The 18,525-nt window shown below is 40.5% G+C and overlaps 2 protein-coding genes across 4 annotated transcripts in view; one reads left to right on the forward strand and one right to left on the reverse strand.

Moving 5' to 3' along the window:
* Nucleotides 1–16,067, reverse strand: part of CHD1 (chromodomain helicase DNA binding protein 1) — a 73,977-nt gene extending 57,910 nt beyond the window's left edge. For all 3 annotated transcript variants that reach the window (XM_063665053.1, XM_054489774.2, XM_054489773.2), the window contains exons 1-2: nucleotides 15,507–16,067; nucleotides 13,303–13,503 (exon numbers count right to left, since the gene is read on the reverse strand). In XM_063665053.1, the coding sequence (XP_063521123.1) occupies nucleotides 13,303–13,355 (53 nt within the window). In that variant the 5' untranslated portion in view covers nucleotides 13,356–13,503; nucleotides 15,507–16,067. The remainder of the gene's footprint in view (nucleotides 1–13,302; nucleotides 13,504–15,506) is intronic.
* Nucleotides 13,881–18,525, forward strand: part of LOC134739550 (basic proline-rich protein-like) — a 77,970-nt gene continuing 73,325 nt past the window's right edge. The window contains exons 1-2 of the mRNA XM_063664584.1: nucleotides 13,881–13,885; nucleotides 14,934–15,610. Coding sequence (XP_063520654.1) covers nucleotides 13,881–13,885; nucleotides 14,934–15,610 — 682 coding nt within the window. The remainder of the gene's footprint in view (nucleotides 13,886–14,933; nucleotides 15,611–18,525) is intronic.

Consider the following 18,525-nt stretch of genomic DNA (forward strand, 5'->3'; position numbering starts at 1 on the left):
AATTCTCATCCTATGCCTCTTGTTCCCTTCCACCTATAGCTACTGCTTAAGTGTCAATGTCATTCGAAAGAGCTTCTTGCTAGGCATGGTGGCTCACACCTGTAATCCCAACACTTTGGAAAGCTGAGGCGGGAAGATCACTTTGAGGCAGGGGGTTCGAGATCAGCCTGGACAACATAATGAGATCCCATCTCCACAAAAAAAAAAATACAAACTTAGCTGGGCGAGGTGGCATATGCCTTCAGTCCTAGCTACTCAGGAGGCTGAGGGAGGAGGATCGCTTAAACCCAGGGGTTCGAGGCTGCAATGAGCTATCAACTGTGCCACTGCACTATAGCCTGGACAAGAGCCAGACTCTAACTCTTAAAAAAAGGGGAGGTGGCCTTCTTTAAGGGAATTCTTGAAAGAATTTTTGGACACACACTTATAGGGTAAATTTGGGACTAACTTGATGTTCTGAAGTTCAACCATAAATTATTTTCCTCTAGCTCTCTAGCCCTTTCTTCTCCTTCTAGTTGTATTTATATCTGTACACTGGTTAGATGAGCCTCAGGTTTCTGCCATATAGAACTAATTATTTAATTATTTAATAAAAAAAGGAAAAGATGTTATTAGTTGGTGCTATGTGCCAGATATTAGGTTCTTATTTAATCCTTTTATTTTCATAATACAAATACATTCAAGCTCAGAGATGGCTGTGTAAACAAATGCCAACACTGTAATAACAAGTGTACAAATTACAAATATATATGGAGAACTGAAAGGAAGTTCAGAAAAATAAAAGCCACTAATTTCTTAGGATGAGAGTAGTTTTTAAAAAAAAAAATTCCTTAATGTTTGTGGCAGAAAATGTGCCCCTCCCTATCCACCCAGTATCTATTTTGTTTGTCCTCTAGTATTAACAACCATCCCCCCAGTTTAGGTTGACACATGCCCACCCAGCTAAAGATTACCTTTCTCAGTATCTTCTACAGCTCAGTGTAGTCATGTGAGTAGGTTCTGGCCAATGAGATACAACTAGAAGTGATGGTGATGTGTGATTTCTACATCACAGCCTTAAAAATGAAGTGGCTTGCCTTAAATCCTCCCCCTTTGCATCTTCTCCCTGCTAGCTGAAAAGGACAACCACTAGTATTGGAAGCCATACATCAAGAAGAGTAAGGCTGTCCAAAGGTTTGAACTCCCTTACCTAGGAGTGAAAGAGAAGTAGTTATATTTAATCCCCTGTGTTTTTAGTTCTCTAATATAGTACCCTGTTTCTCTAGCTAACACACTGTACTAACATTTGTGAAATAAAACATTTTGGAAAGAACAGGTTTTATACATACACAATTTTAACTCACCTGCTCATCTCCTCAACTAATCAGTATTGAGCTAGAGTTTCTATTGGGAACAAAATGCCATAGGAAAAAAAATACCTTATGTGAAAGTAAAAAGACAAAATACAACTGGTCCGATTCCTGATTGAGGAACTGGAAATGGGGGAAATGCAATTACATGCATGGTTTTATAGGGAGTGATTTCAGAATTCAGCAACGGTTATCTTTCTCCATACTTTTCCCTCTGTCTGGAGAATGCTTTCTCTCCAAAGCAATCAATAAAACTTTTCACTCTTCAAGACTATTCAAAAATAAGACTATTCAAAAAACTATGTCCTTTAGGTAGCCATTCCCTGGTTTCCCCAGGCACAGATCATTGCTCTAGCTCATGTTCCCACAATACTTTGCTCATGTTACTAATAATTCCTTCACAATATTACAATTATTTTTATACATATATCTCTCTCCTAACTAGGTCTTTAAGTCAGGACCTTTATTTTAGTTATTTTATAGACCACTGTCCACTTTAGCATGACTGTAGAAAGAATCTGGAAAGTAGTAGGTAATGACTAAATGCTAAGCATTAACAACAACAAAAAAAAAACAATTAGTGGCCAAAGTCAAGCAATGGCTTTCAAACTTTTTGGACCATGACCTATATAATACATTTTACATCATGATGAAGTATACACACACATAAACACAAATAAAAAGTTTGATGAAATAGTACAAATAAAAACTATAAAAAGTTTCAGAAAACCTGGAAAACATCTTCTCATTTGTACAACTCTGAAAACCAGGTAGTTCCACTGTTTTGTTAAGCACTGACCAGCAAAACAACAGTTCCTTTCAGCATTCTAAACTACCAATCCAAGACAAAACTGTATTATAAACTCTGCTTAAAGTACAATATGATTCTCTCCTTAAAGTTTCTAACTGAAGAAATTTAAAACTGCTAAAAGTGGAGAGATACTAGGAAGAGTAACTTTTAACATGACTAATTTCAAAGATGATTACTTAGTTGTGTTGAACCCAGGGTAAACTCAAAAGTAAATATTTTCTAGTAAGCAAAGAATGATCAGATGAGAAATAAGGGCTATGGATATATACATTGAAAAGTCACTGACAAATAGTTTCCTAACATACATCTAAAATTTATTATAGTATCAATGACATGAATGAAAATCTCTAATTCTCTAATTTATAGTTACAACAAGGCAAACCTTAATGACTTTTTTCAGGCAGAAGTCTAACACACAGAGAAATTATGTTTCCAAAAAATCAAGTGAGGTGGGAGAGGGTAACAGGAGTTAAGAGATTAAATTAGATTGGCTATGAAATGAAATATGTTGAAGCTATACGGTGTGTACATGGGGCTCATTTTACCACTGTCACTACTTTAAATATAAACTTCAAATTATTAATAATAATATTTAAGTTAACACAAATAATGCCTACATTTAAAAGTTCAATTTTGGCTGGGTGCAGTGGCTCACACCCAAAATCCCAGCACTTTAGGAGGCTGAGGTGGGTCGATCACCTGAGGTCAGGAGTTCAAGAGCAGTCCGATCAACATGGTGAAACCCCGTCTTAACTAAATACAAAAAATTAGCCAGGCGTGGTGGCACATGCCTGTAATCCCAGCTACTTGGGAGGCTGAGGCACAAGAATCGCTTGAACCCAGGAGGTGGAAGTTCCAGTGACCCAAGACTGTGCCACTGCACTCCAGCCTAGGCAACAAGAGCAAAACTCCATCTCAAAAAATAAATAAATAAAAGTTCAATTTTAAAGAGATTATTGATATTTAGTTTGCTTTTTAAAAAAGGTTTTGGCAGGACGTGGTGGCCCACGCCTGTAATCCCAGCACTTTGGGAGGCCAAGGCAGGCGGCCCACCTGAGGTCGGGAGATCGAGACCAGCCTGACCACCATGGAGAAATCCTGTTTCTACTAAAAATACAAAATTAGCCAGGTGTGGTAGTGCACACCTGTAGTCCCAGCTACTCGGGAGGCTGAGGCAAGAGAATCGCTTGAACCCGGGAGGCAGAGGTTGGGGTGAGCCGAGATTGCACCATTGCACTCCAGCCTGGGCAACAAGAGTGAAACTCCGTCTCAAAAAAAAAAAAAAAAAAGGTTTTAAAATATTTATATGCTTTTAAATTACTTTAATGAATACTGCCATAAAAAAGAGGTTACCAGCAATATATAATTTTAAACAAAATTATTTGTTATGTGGCATTTCATCTGTCTGCATATACCTATGGGTGTGTACTGCACCTAAGAAAAAACTTCTTTTATTGTGAGTCATTTGGTTAAAAAAAGTGAAATAAACAATGTAGTATGTATCAGATGCTAGGATGGACACTGGGTTAATCCTTCACTATAAAATACATTCTAAAACTGGAACAGATAAAAGATGATTAGGAATTCTGGTACCCCATATACAACTAATTCTGATTCTTTTATTATAAATTTTCCTTTCATATCCAACCTCTGCCTTTTACTAATGTAACTGAGGACTGAATCATTTAGAACTGTGAAAACAGTATTACAGAAGTAATAATAATCAATCTCAAGCATAAAAACAAAAAGACTCTTTGTTTTAGGCTTGGAGGAATTTAGACTGTTACTTCACTCTTTTCCAGTGGCCCCATGCCTTGACATAACTTTTGATCCTAGGACTCATTATCTTTTACTAACATACTTTTCCTTGGTATAAAAATTAAATCACTCTGCTTTTTGCCTAAGCCTGTCTAAATGCCTTCCCACCAAAGTCACATCACCAGGACATTTTTAACATACGTGAAATTTAAGATTATCATGGTTTTAAGCCCATCCCTCCAAAAACAAAGAAACAAACAAACAAAAAAAAACAAACTTCTTAATTAATATTGGGCTTGATACTTGTCCTTATGATCAAACTTCACTCCTACATTTGATCGGCCACAGATTTTGGTATCTCTCTGCATTTACAGTATCCACCTGACATATACATGTATTTTTGAAGACTTTTATCTCTTTCTTGATTATAAGCTTTAAAGGAACTCAAATTTTAGAATCCCATGATATTTACCACATAGTAATTGCTCAATCATCTAAATAACTATCTGAAAACAAACACTTGTATTTCTGAAAGCAACAACGGTGGAACTGAGAAATAGCTATTTGGAGTCATTCTCATTAAGAAAAGAGTACCCCACTATTCTTGTGCCTTATGCCTCAGTTCTGAGAGATAGTGTAGACACTGAATTCCAGAAGTCAGTACTGTCTGAATAGAACTTTGCAGATCTCCAGCTTTGTCTCTACATATTTTAATCTCAATAACTTAGATCTCAATCTCTCCACACCAAAGAAACTTCTGAGTGCAATTTAACATTTAAAGTTGACTTCTGACTCAACAGTCACCTCATACCGTAGTGATACATAATATATTTTCAATCATAAACACTAATTTTCTCAGTCACATATACAAGTTGATTCTGGTACAAGATTCCTGGAATCTCTCCCTAAAACTAGTGGTTCCAACTCATTCACATGGGGAATACAGTCCCCACTGGCAGTGTTTTTTCTGCTATGCTTCCTCTTTTTTCCTTCCTTCACCTGGAACTAAGTCACAGAAAAACTTTTTTTTCGAGACGGAGTCTCGCTCAGTCGCCCAGGCTGGAGTGCCATGGCGCAATCTCAGCTCACTGCAAGCTCTGCCTCCTGGGTTCACGCGATTCTCCCACCTCAGCCTCCCGAGTAGCTGGGACCACAGGTGCCCGCCACCATGCCCAGCTAATTTTTTTGTATTTTTAGTAGAGATGGCGTTTCACCATATTAGCCAGGATGGTCTCGATCTCCTGACCTTGTGATCCACCCAACTCAGCCTCCCAAAAGTGCTGGGATTACAGGTGTGAGCCACCGCGCCTGGCCAAAAACTTTTAACAATGAATAAACCTCAGATAAAGAACTGCAAAGCTAGATGTCAAATACATTCTCCTTATTAGGAGACTTGCATACTTCTTTAATGGGGGACTATGACTTCCATAAACATCTTCCTGAGCAGGGCGCAGTAGCTCACGCCTGTAATCCCAGCACTTTGGGAGGCCAAGGTGGGCGGATCACGAGGTCAGGAGATCGAGACTATCCTGGCCAACATGGTGAAACCCCATCTGTACGAAAAATACAAAAATTAGCTGGGCATGGTGGCGTGTGCCTGTAATCACAGCTATTCGAGAGGCTGAGGCAGGAGAATCACTTGTTGGAGGATGCAGTGAGCCAAGATCACGCCACAGCACTCCAGCCTGGCAACACAGCAAGACTCTTAAAAAAAAAAAAAAAAAAAATTCCTCTCCAACACCCTTCTGAATATATATTTGTGGATATATATTCTTTCTTTTCAAATATATATATATTCTTTCTTTTCAAACTACATTTCTCATCATTATTAAAATTATAAAAGTTAAAGCATGCCATGAAAACTTTCCAAATAGCTCATTAAATGACTCTAGTAATTTACCCTCCATTTTCTTTTTACCTCACTTGCATGCCCATTTGGCCCCACAAATTTGAATATACTTAATTGCATATTTAAACTGGCTATTCCATTATCACCCCTAGATTATAATAATCTTTCTTGAAGTTAATTTATAACTTTAAAACATGGCAAGATGCTGAATGACTACAGGTGAATAGCTTCATATACATGCATATGAATTTAACATGAATACAATTCTCCTGGGAATCTTATTAAAATGGAAATTCTGGTTCAGTAAATCTGGGACCTTTTAAGATGAAGGAATTGTTCTGTACATTACTGGAGTACAGAATAAATGATTCTATGCACTTGTCAAAACCCAAAGAACTCTGCATCATGGAATAAGCATAAATGTACACAAATTTAAAAAATCAACCAGTATGATGATGATCACAGGATGGAATGCAGATTGTGACAAATGAATCTAATTTTATTACAAATTTATTACATAATTACACTCAAAGGGGTGAGGGAAAAATGAACTTGACCAACATCAGAAAACAGTGTTTTGACTAGAAACTTCAAGGCTAAATACTAAAGTGTACTGTACGTAAACACCGTATTTTAGTTGCGAAATTAGTTTCTCTTGATAAAGTATATCCTAAAAATTCTAAAACTGCTTTACATGTATATTAGGAGTGAATATATAAGTACATAAATGGTGGACGGTCAGAGCCAGGTTTCTCATTGTTGAGTAAGGAAGTTACAAAGCAATAAGAAAGAAAGGTTAGAATGAACCCTATAGCACAGGATTAGAGTTGGAGCCATCGGTATGAACTCATGTTTATGTATGAGTTAATATGTATACAGATGTAAGGATACAGAAATGACTATAGATACATAGGTATACATAGTATATCTACATATATTACCTAGCTCTGTCTACTTTGTTCACTGAGAGGAAATAAAAGCAGTGACACTTGAATATCAACAAGCACACCTAGTACCCAAATCTTGGTTTCTAATGCCATTCTCCAAAAAAATGGAACCAAGGCTCCTTGGAGAGTGGCTGATTCTAGGGTAAAAGTAAGGCAGTGTGTAAAAGAAACATACGAGCCAACCTAAAAAAGCTTCCAAGAGCCAAGGCTAGATCAATGTAAGTAACAAAAAAGTCAACTATTATACATTAGATATATAAAAGTACCTATTATACACAAATACATAAATATATACAAATATGTATTTTATAGAGTTGTAATCCACTAAGCTTGTAATCCAGTAAGTTGTAATCCAGTAAGTTGTAATCCACTAAGTTGTAATCCAGCTTAGTGGATTACAACTCAAAGCACATACATAAATCCATACATATATAAATGATTTATAAATTTCCTTACAGAAATTCCATTTAATATATGTAAATACTCCCCCCACCAGGAGATGGAATTTAATTCCTATCCCAACCCTCTTGAAAGTAGGCTAGACAAAGTGACTTACTTCCAAAGAATATATTCTGGAAAGGGAAAAACAGTAACTTTACAGTAGAGAAACTCGCAAATACCACCTTGACCAAGTCACAGAGGTTAACACCACCAGTAATGTCATGAGGATAACATGTTTCCCATATGACGTGACTAGCACACTTTATCTTTGTGGTATTCTTTCTAAAAACCAATAACCCTAGTTTATCCTAAGAACAACAGACAAGGCCAGGTGTGGTGGCTCACACACCTGTAATCCCAACACTCTGGGAGGCCAAGGCGGGTGGATTACCTGAGGTCAAGAGTTCAAGATCAGCCTGACCAACACAGAGAAACCCTGTCTCCACTAAAAATATAAAAATTAACCAGGCATGATGGTGCACACCTGTAGTCCCAGTCACTCAGGAGGCTGTGGCAGGAGAATCGTTTGAACCCAGGAGGCGGAGGTTGCAGTGAGCTGAGATCGCGCCATTGCACTCCAGCCTGGGCAACAGAGCAAGACACTATCTCAAAAAAAAAAAAAAAAAAAACACACACAGACAAATTTGGATTTCAAAGACATTCTACAGAATACCTGGCCAGTATTTCACAAGATGGTTTAGATCATGAAACTAAGGAAAGACTTAGAAACTCTCACAGATGAAAGGAGACTGGGGAGATGTGACAACTAAATGCGATGTGGCACTCTGGATTTAATCCTACAACAGAAAAGAGGGAGTTAATGGAAAAATCAATGAAATCCAAGTAAAGTATAGAGTTTAGGTAATAGTTTTTTAAAAAAGAATAAAAAAATAAATAAAATGGCTATAAATCTTGTTTCCCCATCTGGAAAGTGGAAATTATAACACTGTATACATCACAGAAGTTTTGTGAGGATGAACTGTGGTAATTCAAGTAATGCACAATGCCCTATGTGCATCATGCTAGGTTAAGGCACAGCAAGAGCTCAACAATCATCGGTTGCCATTGTTACTGCTTTCGGAGAAACGAAACTTACCTAGCCTCCTGCTAGTCCTGCTCAAGACACAGTTAATTGGAGGTTCCCAGAAAATGAAAACCAGGTATAACAACATCAATAACAAAGTGGCAAGATGCTATGACTCCAGATGAATAGCTTCATATAAATGTATATGAACTTAATACATAAGAATCACTTGGGAATCTTGTTAAAATGAAGATTCTGATTCAGTAAGTCTGGGGCGAGGCACAAGGTTCTACAGTTATAACAAGCTCCCAAATGATGCCAACATCGCTGGTCCATGGACCACAACTGGTGCAACTTTTCTATTTCTGTAGTTTTAAATATTTCCCATTTTAAAAAAAAGGTTAAACATTTTCTCCATTCATCATAAAGTAATACTCATTTTAAAACACAAAACTGTACCATATATAACCCATCAGTCATCAAGATCTTAAACAAGCAACTACTTAAGCAGAGTAAAAGGGGTAACATCACATTAATGTTTGCCCACACATTATCTTATGACTACATACAGAAAAGTAATCTTTGAAAGGTAACTCATACACCATTCTGATCTTTAACCATATAGCCATTCCTGAAGTAAATCATCACTCAAGATAACTTATTTAAAACTAAAAAAAGTCAGCCAGGTGCAGTGGCTCATGCCTGTAATCCCAGCACTTTGGGAGGCCGAGGTGGGTGGATCACAAGGTCAGGAGTTCAAGACCACCAGCCTGGCCAGCACGGTGAAATCCCATCTTTACTAAAAATACAAAAAATAGTGGGGCGTGGTGGCAGGCGCCTATAATCCCAGCTACTCAGGAGGCAGAGGCAGAAAACTGCCTGAACCCAGGAGACAGAGGTTGCAGTGAGCCAAGATCGTGCCACTGCACTCCAGCCTGGGCAACAGAGTGAGACTCCATCTCAATTTAAAAAAAAAAAAAAAAAACACCCACACTAAAAAAAAAGTCTACCAGGATTTGAAAAATTTGCTTGCAAATACCACCACAAATCCACACAGCTGCAAATTGATGCTTTGAAATCTTCCAGCATTATCTTTAAAAAGCTTAACTTCAGTTATATAAAACTTTGTGTTGAGCTGTAACTGTTATACAGGTGCATCCTGGCCCACATTTCTTAGTAACTAAATTTCAAGACTGTCAGCAATAGCACAGCCAAAGAAACATATTTTTCCTGTGTATTCTTCTTCCTTTCAGTGAATAGTTATAGAGAGCTCTCCAGACAGAAAGAACACTTAAAAATTTTTTTTTCAATAGAAAGCTAACTGTAACCTGCAAATGCCAAATGAATTCTTTCTTAATTCTATTCCGTTTAATAAACTTTCACAAAGGAAAAAGGAAATTTTGAAGCAAAAATACATTATAGATTTCTAGCCACTAAAAAGCCAAAATTTACTCTAAAAAGCTACTTACAATGAATATCAACTTTAGAAACAAAGTATATTTCTAATGTAATTATATTAGGGGCCAGGCACGGTGCCTCATGCCTGTAATCCCCAGTGCTTTGGGAGGCCAAGGCGGGCAGATCACCTGAGGTCAGGAGTTCAAGACCAGCCTGGCCAACATGACGAAACACCGTCTCTGCTAAAAATACAAAAATTAGCTGGATGCAGTGGTGCATGCCTGTAGTCCCTGCTACTCGGGAGGCTGAGGCAGGAGAATTGCTTGAACTCGGTAGGCGGTGGACGCAGTGAGCCGAGGTCATGCCACTGCACTCCAGCCTGGGCGACAGGGCAAGACTCCGGCTCAAAAAAAAGAAAAAAAATTACTCTATATTAATATTCATAGTTATATAAACTTTAGTTTTTTTTGCAAGAAAATCCCTCTACCTCTAAAGTTCACCTCCTCAGTCTCTTAACTAGGCACAATCTCCCTTCTTTGTAATGTCTTATGACAAAAGCTTCTGGGGAAGGGAGTGGGAATTGAGTGTTAATGACAGTAGAGCATAGTATAGCAGCAGTAAGAAAGAAAATGAAGGCAAAAAAGGTCTCTCTCCTGATAAACTCCAAGGCAGTTGTAAAAACTAGATAACTTGATAACCACACTTTTCAGAAGCACACAAAACCTGTATGGCAGAATTAACAACTCCGAATAATTACAGAAATATGCTTTGCAATTATTTAAGATGAGTATGCATTGTAAAAGATTCCTTAAATTTGATTTCGCAAGGTTTAATTTTTTTTTTTTTTTTTTGAGACGGAGTTTCACTCTTGTTTCCCAGGCTGGAGTGCAATCGCGCGATCTCCGGCTCACCGCAACCTCCGTCCGCCTCCTGGGTTCAAGCAATTCTCCTGCCTCAGCCTCCTGAGCAGCTGGGATTACAGGCCACCACACCCAGCTCATTTTGTATTTTTGGTAGAGACAGGATTTCTCCATGTTGGTCAAGGTGGTCTCGAACTCCCAACCTCAGGTGATCTGCCTGCCTCGGCCTCCCAAAGTGCTAGGATTACAGGCGTAAGCCACCATGCCCGGCCACAAGGTTTAATTTTTTTTCACCTGTAGTATCAAATTGGACTTATTACTCCTCCTCGCTTTAGATATGGCAGAAAAATATATAAAATATTGGAACAGGTAAGTAGTCAGAATATACCAGCACATGATCTGTCTGCATATCCAACTAGAAGATTTACTCTCAAGTCTTATCTCCTATTTTATGAGTAGTTTGGTTCCTTTGTTTCCTCTAGGTATTTCTACCTACTAACCATTCCATTCCAACTATGAATAAGAAAATGTGAGGCCGGGTATGGTGGCTCACACCTGTAATCCCAACACTTTGGGAGGCCAAGGTGGGAGGACTGCTTGAGCCCATGAGTTCAAGACCAGCTGAGGCAATATGGTGAGACCTCATCTCTACAAAAAATTTTAAAATTAGCTGAGTATGGTGGCATGCACGCCTCTCAGGATGCTGAGGTGGGAGAATCGTTTGAGCCCAGGAGGTGGAGGCAGAGGCTACAGTGAGCTGAGACTACACAACTATACTCCAGCCTGGGTGACAGAGTGAGGCCCCGTCTCAAAAAAAAAAAAAGGGAAAAAAAAAAAAAATGTGGATGGACAATATGACTCTTCTATTTACTTAACTATAGTCAGTAGTCAACATACCTATAGAGATTTGAATAAAAGCTGAGATTCAAAAGTCTTTTAATTAAATCTCAACTCTGGTGATTCTAGTAAAACTTTACTGTTTGAAACTTTACGATGCACTTTGTAATTAATTAAAATGAAACTTTAATATCAGTTCAATCCTTAGAATTGAGGCAATCATATTTTTAATTAATGCAGAAATAGCATCAACTCAGGTTTTATAACTCCTAGACCAACACTTGTTCAAGTAATAATGCTGCTTTCCATAACTGTTCCTTATTTTATTCTCCATGATGTTCTTGTTTATCCAAACAGTACGTATGAAAGCTGATAAACTAAAGTATAACTAGCAAGGTCAGTAAATTCCAAGTGTCAGGCCGGGTGTGGTGGCTCACGCCTGTAATCCCAGCACTTTGGGAGGTCGAGGCAGGCGGATCACTTGAGGCCAGGAGTTCGAAACCAGCCTGGCCAACGTGGCGAAACCCCATCTCTACAAAAAAAATACAAAAATTAGCTGGGAGTGGTGGCTAGCACCTGTAATCCCAGCTACTCCGGAGGCTGAGGTAGGAGAAACACTTGAGTCTGGGAGGTGGAGGTTGCAGTGAGCCAGAACCACACCACTGCACTCCAGCCTGGGTGACAGAGCAAGACTCTGTCTCAAAAAAAAGAAAAAGAAAAGTCCAAGTTTCAGATCAAATACAAATACCACTATTTAGTTTTCTATCTAACATTTTTTCTTAATCTTCCTAATTGCCAAAACTTTCCTGTTTCTTGTCCACCCCCATGTCTCCATCACTGTAATTAATGTTTTTGTTATATAGTATCCTGTGTTACACAAAACATGCTGGTTACAATAAGCAAATATTCAGTGCTCATTATCTCAGAAAATATTTTAAGCCCTTTACATGAAGCATCTCAATCCTCAAATTTTTTTTTAATTTTATTTTTTATAAATTAGAGACAAGGTCTCACTATGCTGCCTAAGCTGGTCTCCAACTCCTGAGTTCAAGTGATCCTCCTGCCTCAGCCTCTCAAAGTGCTGGGATTACAAACACGATCCAACAAGCCCAGCCATGAATTTTAAATAAGATAAACAATAGTGTAATCCCCTCTTTATGGGGCAAAAATCAGAGCCTCAGAGATTAAGTAATTTGCCCCAATTCACACAACTAATAAGAGAGAGAAATAGAGTAAGCAAACAGTTTGACTCCAGTGCCCACATTCCTAATTTCTATATATGATAATGCATATAACTACATGGATTGTAAACTAATGTGCAGATAACTCAAAATTTGAGAGCTACAGAATTTAAAGAATCTTCTTTGCAAACACTTGACCCAAGCAAGAACTCTTAACTCCTTCACAGATAATTAAAACTCCAATCTGAAAATAAAAAAGGGCCACAGTAATATTTCAACAAATGTCTGGCTCAGCACTGTCTAAAACTTTCTCCAGTGATAGAATGTTTTCTATGTGCTGTCCAATATGGTAGCCATTAGCCACATAAGATTATTCAGCACTTGAAATATATTTAGTATGACTAAGTAAATTCTGAATATTTTGTAATTGAAGTTTAAATAGCCACATGTCGTACAGGTATAGAAGACAAAATGCCAGAAAAAGATGAGTGAAAAAACTTGTATTGCCTTCATCTAGAAATTTCACTAACAGTCAAAACAATTTAAATCTATTATACATGCTCCAGCTTATTAGCTCAAATATAAACTTCCAAATAGATTTAAGTAAACAAAAACTTTCTATATTTAAGATCTGTGTATCTGAATGAAAAAAATAATTAAAACCTGTATTATGAAAAAAAGGTTCGTATATCAGAATTTTTTTAGTATTTGAATAGCTAAGAGGAAAACCTGAAAACTCTGCTACCTATGAGGAAAACTAAATAACAACAATAATAATAAAGAAAAAATAGAGTCAAGTTTTCAACTCTCTTCATAGTAAACAATTGATAACAAAGTGCTTACTTACCTTGATTCTCCACTACTGTTTCTAACACTTTCTTCATCACTGTGTCCATTCATTGTAAATTATTATCAAGAAGTTTTAAAGTAAAATATAAATCTTCCCAGTTTAAAAGATGAATATAAATACTGACTCCTTGAATATAAAAATTCACAGATGAATTTTCTTCAACAGTCACAGGTTTTCTGAGACTCTCCTTTGATTTACCTAAAGAAAATATATTAATAAATTAAGAAAATTTCCTGCAGAAAAAACGTAAATTAAGCCCTGTCTAAAACGTATAAATCTACATAGGCCAATTAAACTAGAGGTGTTAAGGAAGAAGTGGGGGCCTTTTATTAAATACTTAAAATATCTAGACTTGTAATAACTACACTCCTGACTCCTAACTAGAATTTAGTATGCTACTGCTAATATACTTCGGACAGAAAAAATTAAAATATTTGTGGAGTGATAAGATTTTTAGAGACTAACTGCAACTAACAATGTTTTTATAGACTCCCAAAGCAAGGTGATACGATGTAACATATGCATACATCCCAAAAGTAGATAACGGAGTCTTATTAGATAATTTGGTCGAATAAATGAAGTGGGGGGGGGGGGGGCGGGAGGAAGCTACCTTTAATCAAGCCCTCACTCCTATCACCAAGAACTTCATACACTTGAGTGAGAAAGTTCTGAAAACGCTCCCATGGGAGGAACAGGCAAATAAAAGATACCATATAATCTCAACAAAAATGCATAGCTCAAAATAAATGTGTTATTTAACAGGTAAACGGATAGTGGGATGATAACATTTAAATAATACTTATCCAGTCTGCAGTTGGTTTTTATTTTGTGAAAAAAATTGAAAAGGTAATAGAATATACACTATATCTGATTTTTTACGTAAAAAATTTGGGGCAAGAATAATGAACCAAGACACACCATTTCCACCTTTAAAGATTTCACTACAACACTGAAGAATCACCTACAAGCCATCCACGAATAAACAAAGGAGATCTCTGGCAGGGGAGGGAGAGGAAGAAGCGGGGGAAGGAGACGTCAGATCCTTCCCCAGCCAGAAAGTACCGAGACAGCCAACTGAGAGCAGAGCTGTCCTCCGACCTCAGCAAAGAGAATTCACTCCTACGATTATTTCCATTCCACAAAAGAGGGAGGGAAACAGACTGTTACCAACTCAATGATAGCAAAGTCTGCATCTGGATCAGGATGTTAATTCTCTAGACTACTGTCCAGTAGACTGCAAGAACAGGTTATCTAAAAAGTAACCGTTCTACTCAACATTTATTCCTAATGTTAAATATTAATCTCAACCCTAGTCAAAGAGCCTTACTGAACAATTAAGTCTTCAAAAATCTAAGTATGTTAACAAACTGCCTTTCCCGTTTCTTCCTTTAAAAAGTTCACTCCCCTTTTCGTTCTTTCCTTTTCACCTTCCTTTCGTCCCTCAAAATGGCTTTCTCTGTACATTTTAACTTCCCTTCCCCTTCATCTCCCTTATCCGAATAAGTCCTCTGAGACCCTTTTCACAACCGAGTTCTGAAGCTCCAAGCGCACACAGCGCTGTATCCTCTCAAGCGTCTCCACAATGACTACCCTAAGTTATTAAACCTCTTCAATCCTCTGTCTTTTAGCAGTTGCTTTGCTCCTGCTAAGTTTTTAAGGCGGCACTCGAAAGAGGTTTGGAAACCATCCTCACTCATCCATCCAGCGCGCTCCAATCAGCCTCCCTTGCGGAACTGCCCCCCTCTCCCAGGGCCTCCTTCCCGGTCCAGGAGTCCCTCTTCCCGCCTCAAACTTCCCGCAGACCCGCCCCGCGCCCTCCCAGGCTCGCCCGAGCCGCCGCCCCCTCCCCCTCCCGCCGCTCCCCACGTGCTGGGAGCCCGGGTCGCGGCAGGACCCACCCACCGGCTAAGTGCTAGCCATTCGCGGGTCTCCTCTCGCGGCCCGGTCGGCACCAAGCTGAAGAGGCCGGGGCAGGGCCGCCGGGCCGGCGCAAGGATGCGTTCTGCGGCCCCGGCCTGTACTCGCCGCTCACACGCCCCCTGCGCGCCGGGCCCGTACACCGCCACCGGCACTCACAGAGCCACCCGGCCTTCGCCCGGCCGCTGGGCCGCCGCCTGGGCACCACGCCGCGCCCGCCCTCCGCCCGGCCGGTTCCTGTCCTCTCTGCCACATCCTGACCCGCCCGCCGCCCCCTTTCTTACCGGCGGGCTTGGCGGGGCGGAGGGAGCCGACTCGGGTGGACGGCCTCCCCCGCGCCCAGGCCCGGGATCTCCGCCGCCGAGTCCTAGGGCTCCGGCGTCTCGGGGTAAGCAAGAGTCCGTGCGGGGGAGGGGGAAGGGGACAGACGCGGAGGGGAAGGGGAAGCCCCGGCCCGCAGCACCAACGCGCGATCCCCTGCGGAGTGGAGCTAACAATTCATTATTGAAGCACCAAGGGCGAGGGCAGCAAGAGCTATAAGTAACGAGTCGTCGCCGCCGCCGTCGCGCGCGCGCTCCCGCTCCCTCCGCTTATCTGCCCCCGGCAGCCGCCATGACGCCGAGAAAGCGAGCGAGCGCAACCGTCTCCGTCGTAGCCGCCGCCGCCACCGAGGTCGCCGTCGCCTCCGCCTCCCGCGCGACGTAAGCGCCTCTGCTCACTCCCCTTCCCGACAGAACGCGAGGCGGGCAGGCGAGCGGGCGGGCGCGCGCACGCCGAAGCCTTTCTGCTCGCGCGCGGGAGGCGGGAGGGACTACGTTGAAGGGTCGTGGGCGTAGGAAAAAAGCGATTGGTGCTGGGGCGGGGCGGGGGGCGAGTGCGCGCACGCGCACGAATGGGAGTGCGCACGCCGGCTGCGCGGAGGCCGCCAGACTCTGACTGCGCGGAGACCGCTGGACTCTGGTCGCGGCCTTAGTCCGCTGATCCTCGCTTGGGTGCCCGCCCTTAGCGGCCCGGCGTTGAATTCCGGGAAGTGGGAGCTTCAGGCTCGCTCCGTGCGGGTATGGGCGCTAATGTCACTTGGGATGGTTGCGCAAGGACATCGCGGCGGAGACTGACAAGGAACCGGGGAGGAACGGGGGTGGGGAGAGACTGCGATGGGACTCGGGAAGCCGGGAAGGGCCGCGCTTAATAAGCCTAAAGGGCCGGGTCGCAAGGAGTGTCGGGTAGCACAGGCCTCGGCTCAGTCGGAGCGCCAGGCCTCAGGGTCCGGGCGGGGGCTGCTGCGTCACACCAGGCAGCCTGGGAACGCAACTGTTGGGCAACCGTGGTGGCCTCTCGCCACCTCTTACGCTTGGGCGATCTGCGATTGACGCTTCCTGGGAGCTGATGTTTCGCACGGGCGGGGCGCCGGAGGACGAGAGAAAATAGAGACCCGGTTGTTGACAGCCTGTGATGCCGCTTGATTCATGTGTGGGTGGCCTGGTTTAGAAATGTACCACCCTTCCTTTCTAGGTTCCTCCCCGGAGGGCGGGGTGAAGGGTGCGGCGCCGAATCGCAACAAAAAACGCTACTCGAGGGATGTTAGCAACTGTCTCAACTTAAGTTGCTGCCTTTTAGCTGACAGTTTGTATCGTAACTGTAATTGTGGGCCTTAGTTAAATCCCTTCAGTGTGTTGGAAACATATTTTTTAAGTGTATTTTTGAAACATACTTAGAGCAGTTTGAAATGCTGTTTTGAAAGCGTTTTTTAAATCAAAATTCTGTTACACTTTATTTTTTTCAGTCTGCAGATGGACTTGACTCACTCAAGGTTAATGATTTTTGTTTTTTACTTATTTTTATAGAGGCGGGGTTTTGTCACGTTGCTAGGTTGGTGTTGAACTCCTGAGCTCGAGCGATCCACCTGCCTTCCAAAGTGCTGGAATTACAGGCGTGAGCCACGGCGCCCAGCGGCCGAGTTTAATAATAATTAAAAGTTTCTAATCCCATTGTTCAGTTATTTGATTTGATGTAAAGGCGCACTTTCCAAGTCCGATGAGTTTGTGGTAACATGCATTCCCCAAATAATTATTTTTCCCTTGTGGGAAATATTCCAGTTTTAGGCTACCAGCTATTTGAACAGTTTGGTTCAAATCCTTCAAAAAAATCTCAAAACATAATTCCACATACGTATTTACTACATATTGAAGGGTATATTCACCTGGAGAAGTAGGAGAAAGCAAACATGCCAGTGGCCTTTTTGAAAACAGGTATCTATCAGCAATAATTGAATAGCAAAACGAAATGGAACACTACCATCCTTTGCAATATTAGATAGTTTTAATACTGGGTTGTGAGGAATAAAAAGATCATACAAATCGTCATTTCTGAAGTCGCTAGAGTATTATGAACTGAGTGCTAATTTTTCATATTAAGCTTTATGTTAAATATCCTTAATGAGAGGAGCTTCCTGTGCCCCTAATTTCTCCAGAGAAACTATTAACATATAAAGAATGTTGTAATCAGAAGTATAGTTCAGTTAATAAAGTCCTCAATTACAACTCTGACATTTTGTCATTGTCTTATGAAAAGAATTACTGTATATACAGTCTATTTTACGTTTTCCGGAAGCACGTCACACTGGTTTTTTGTTTTTTTACTACTGATTGTGCTATTGAATATGCTATTCTGCCATATTGTGCCATCAAACATGCTATTCGAAAAAAGATCTTGCCCAATTTGTAATAAAATATTGAACATTGGAGATTTAGATTTTGAGTAAAATCATACTTTATTGCTTCGCAGAAGTACACAGGTGGAAAATTGCGACAATCTTGCCAGTTCATTTTTTAAAAAGCATGTAGGTAATCCAAAGATACTTTTTTGATGATTTGTTTTCAACATAGTTAAATTTGCAGTGTCACTTTATTTGAATAAACTGGCTTTATTTCTACTTACTGGTGCTAAAACAGCCAGTTGATAATCTCAACATGTGACTAACGAAAAATTCCACATAATTAACATTAACCAGGAGGTTTTTGTTACTATTTAATTTCTCATTTTTTAAATTTCATATTCTTTGGAAAGAATATTACTTTTCCAGAATCTAAGACAGCATTTTGTGGGTCCTTAATTGTGATATGCTTTACTAGGTAAAGTACTAAATGGGTATCCTTAGATGGGGATAGGCTGGGAACCACATATCCAGAATTGTGAAATATATAACATAAACAGGATAACTTGCTCCTTTGTTAGCTTTTTGGATGCCAGGGTTAAGATTTTAATTCCATAATTATGTCCTTGTTGCCTGGAGGATTTGCATAT

Source organism: Pongo pygmaeus, chromosome 4 (genome assembly GCF_028885625.2).
Source record: "Pongo pygmaeus isolate AG05252 chromosome 4, NHGRI_mPonPyg2-v2.0_pri, whole genome shotgun sequence".
NCBI lineage: Eukaryota > Metazoa > Chordata > Mammalia > Primates > Hominidae > Pongo > Pongo pygmaeus.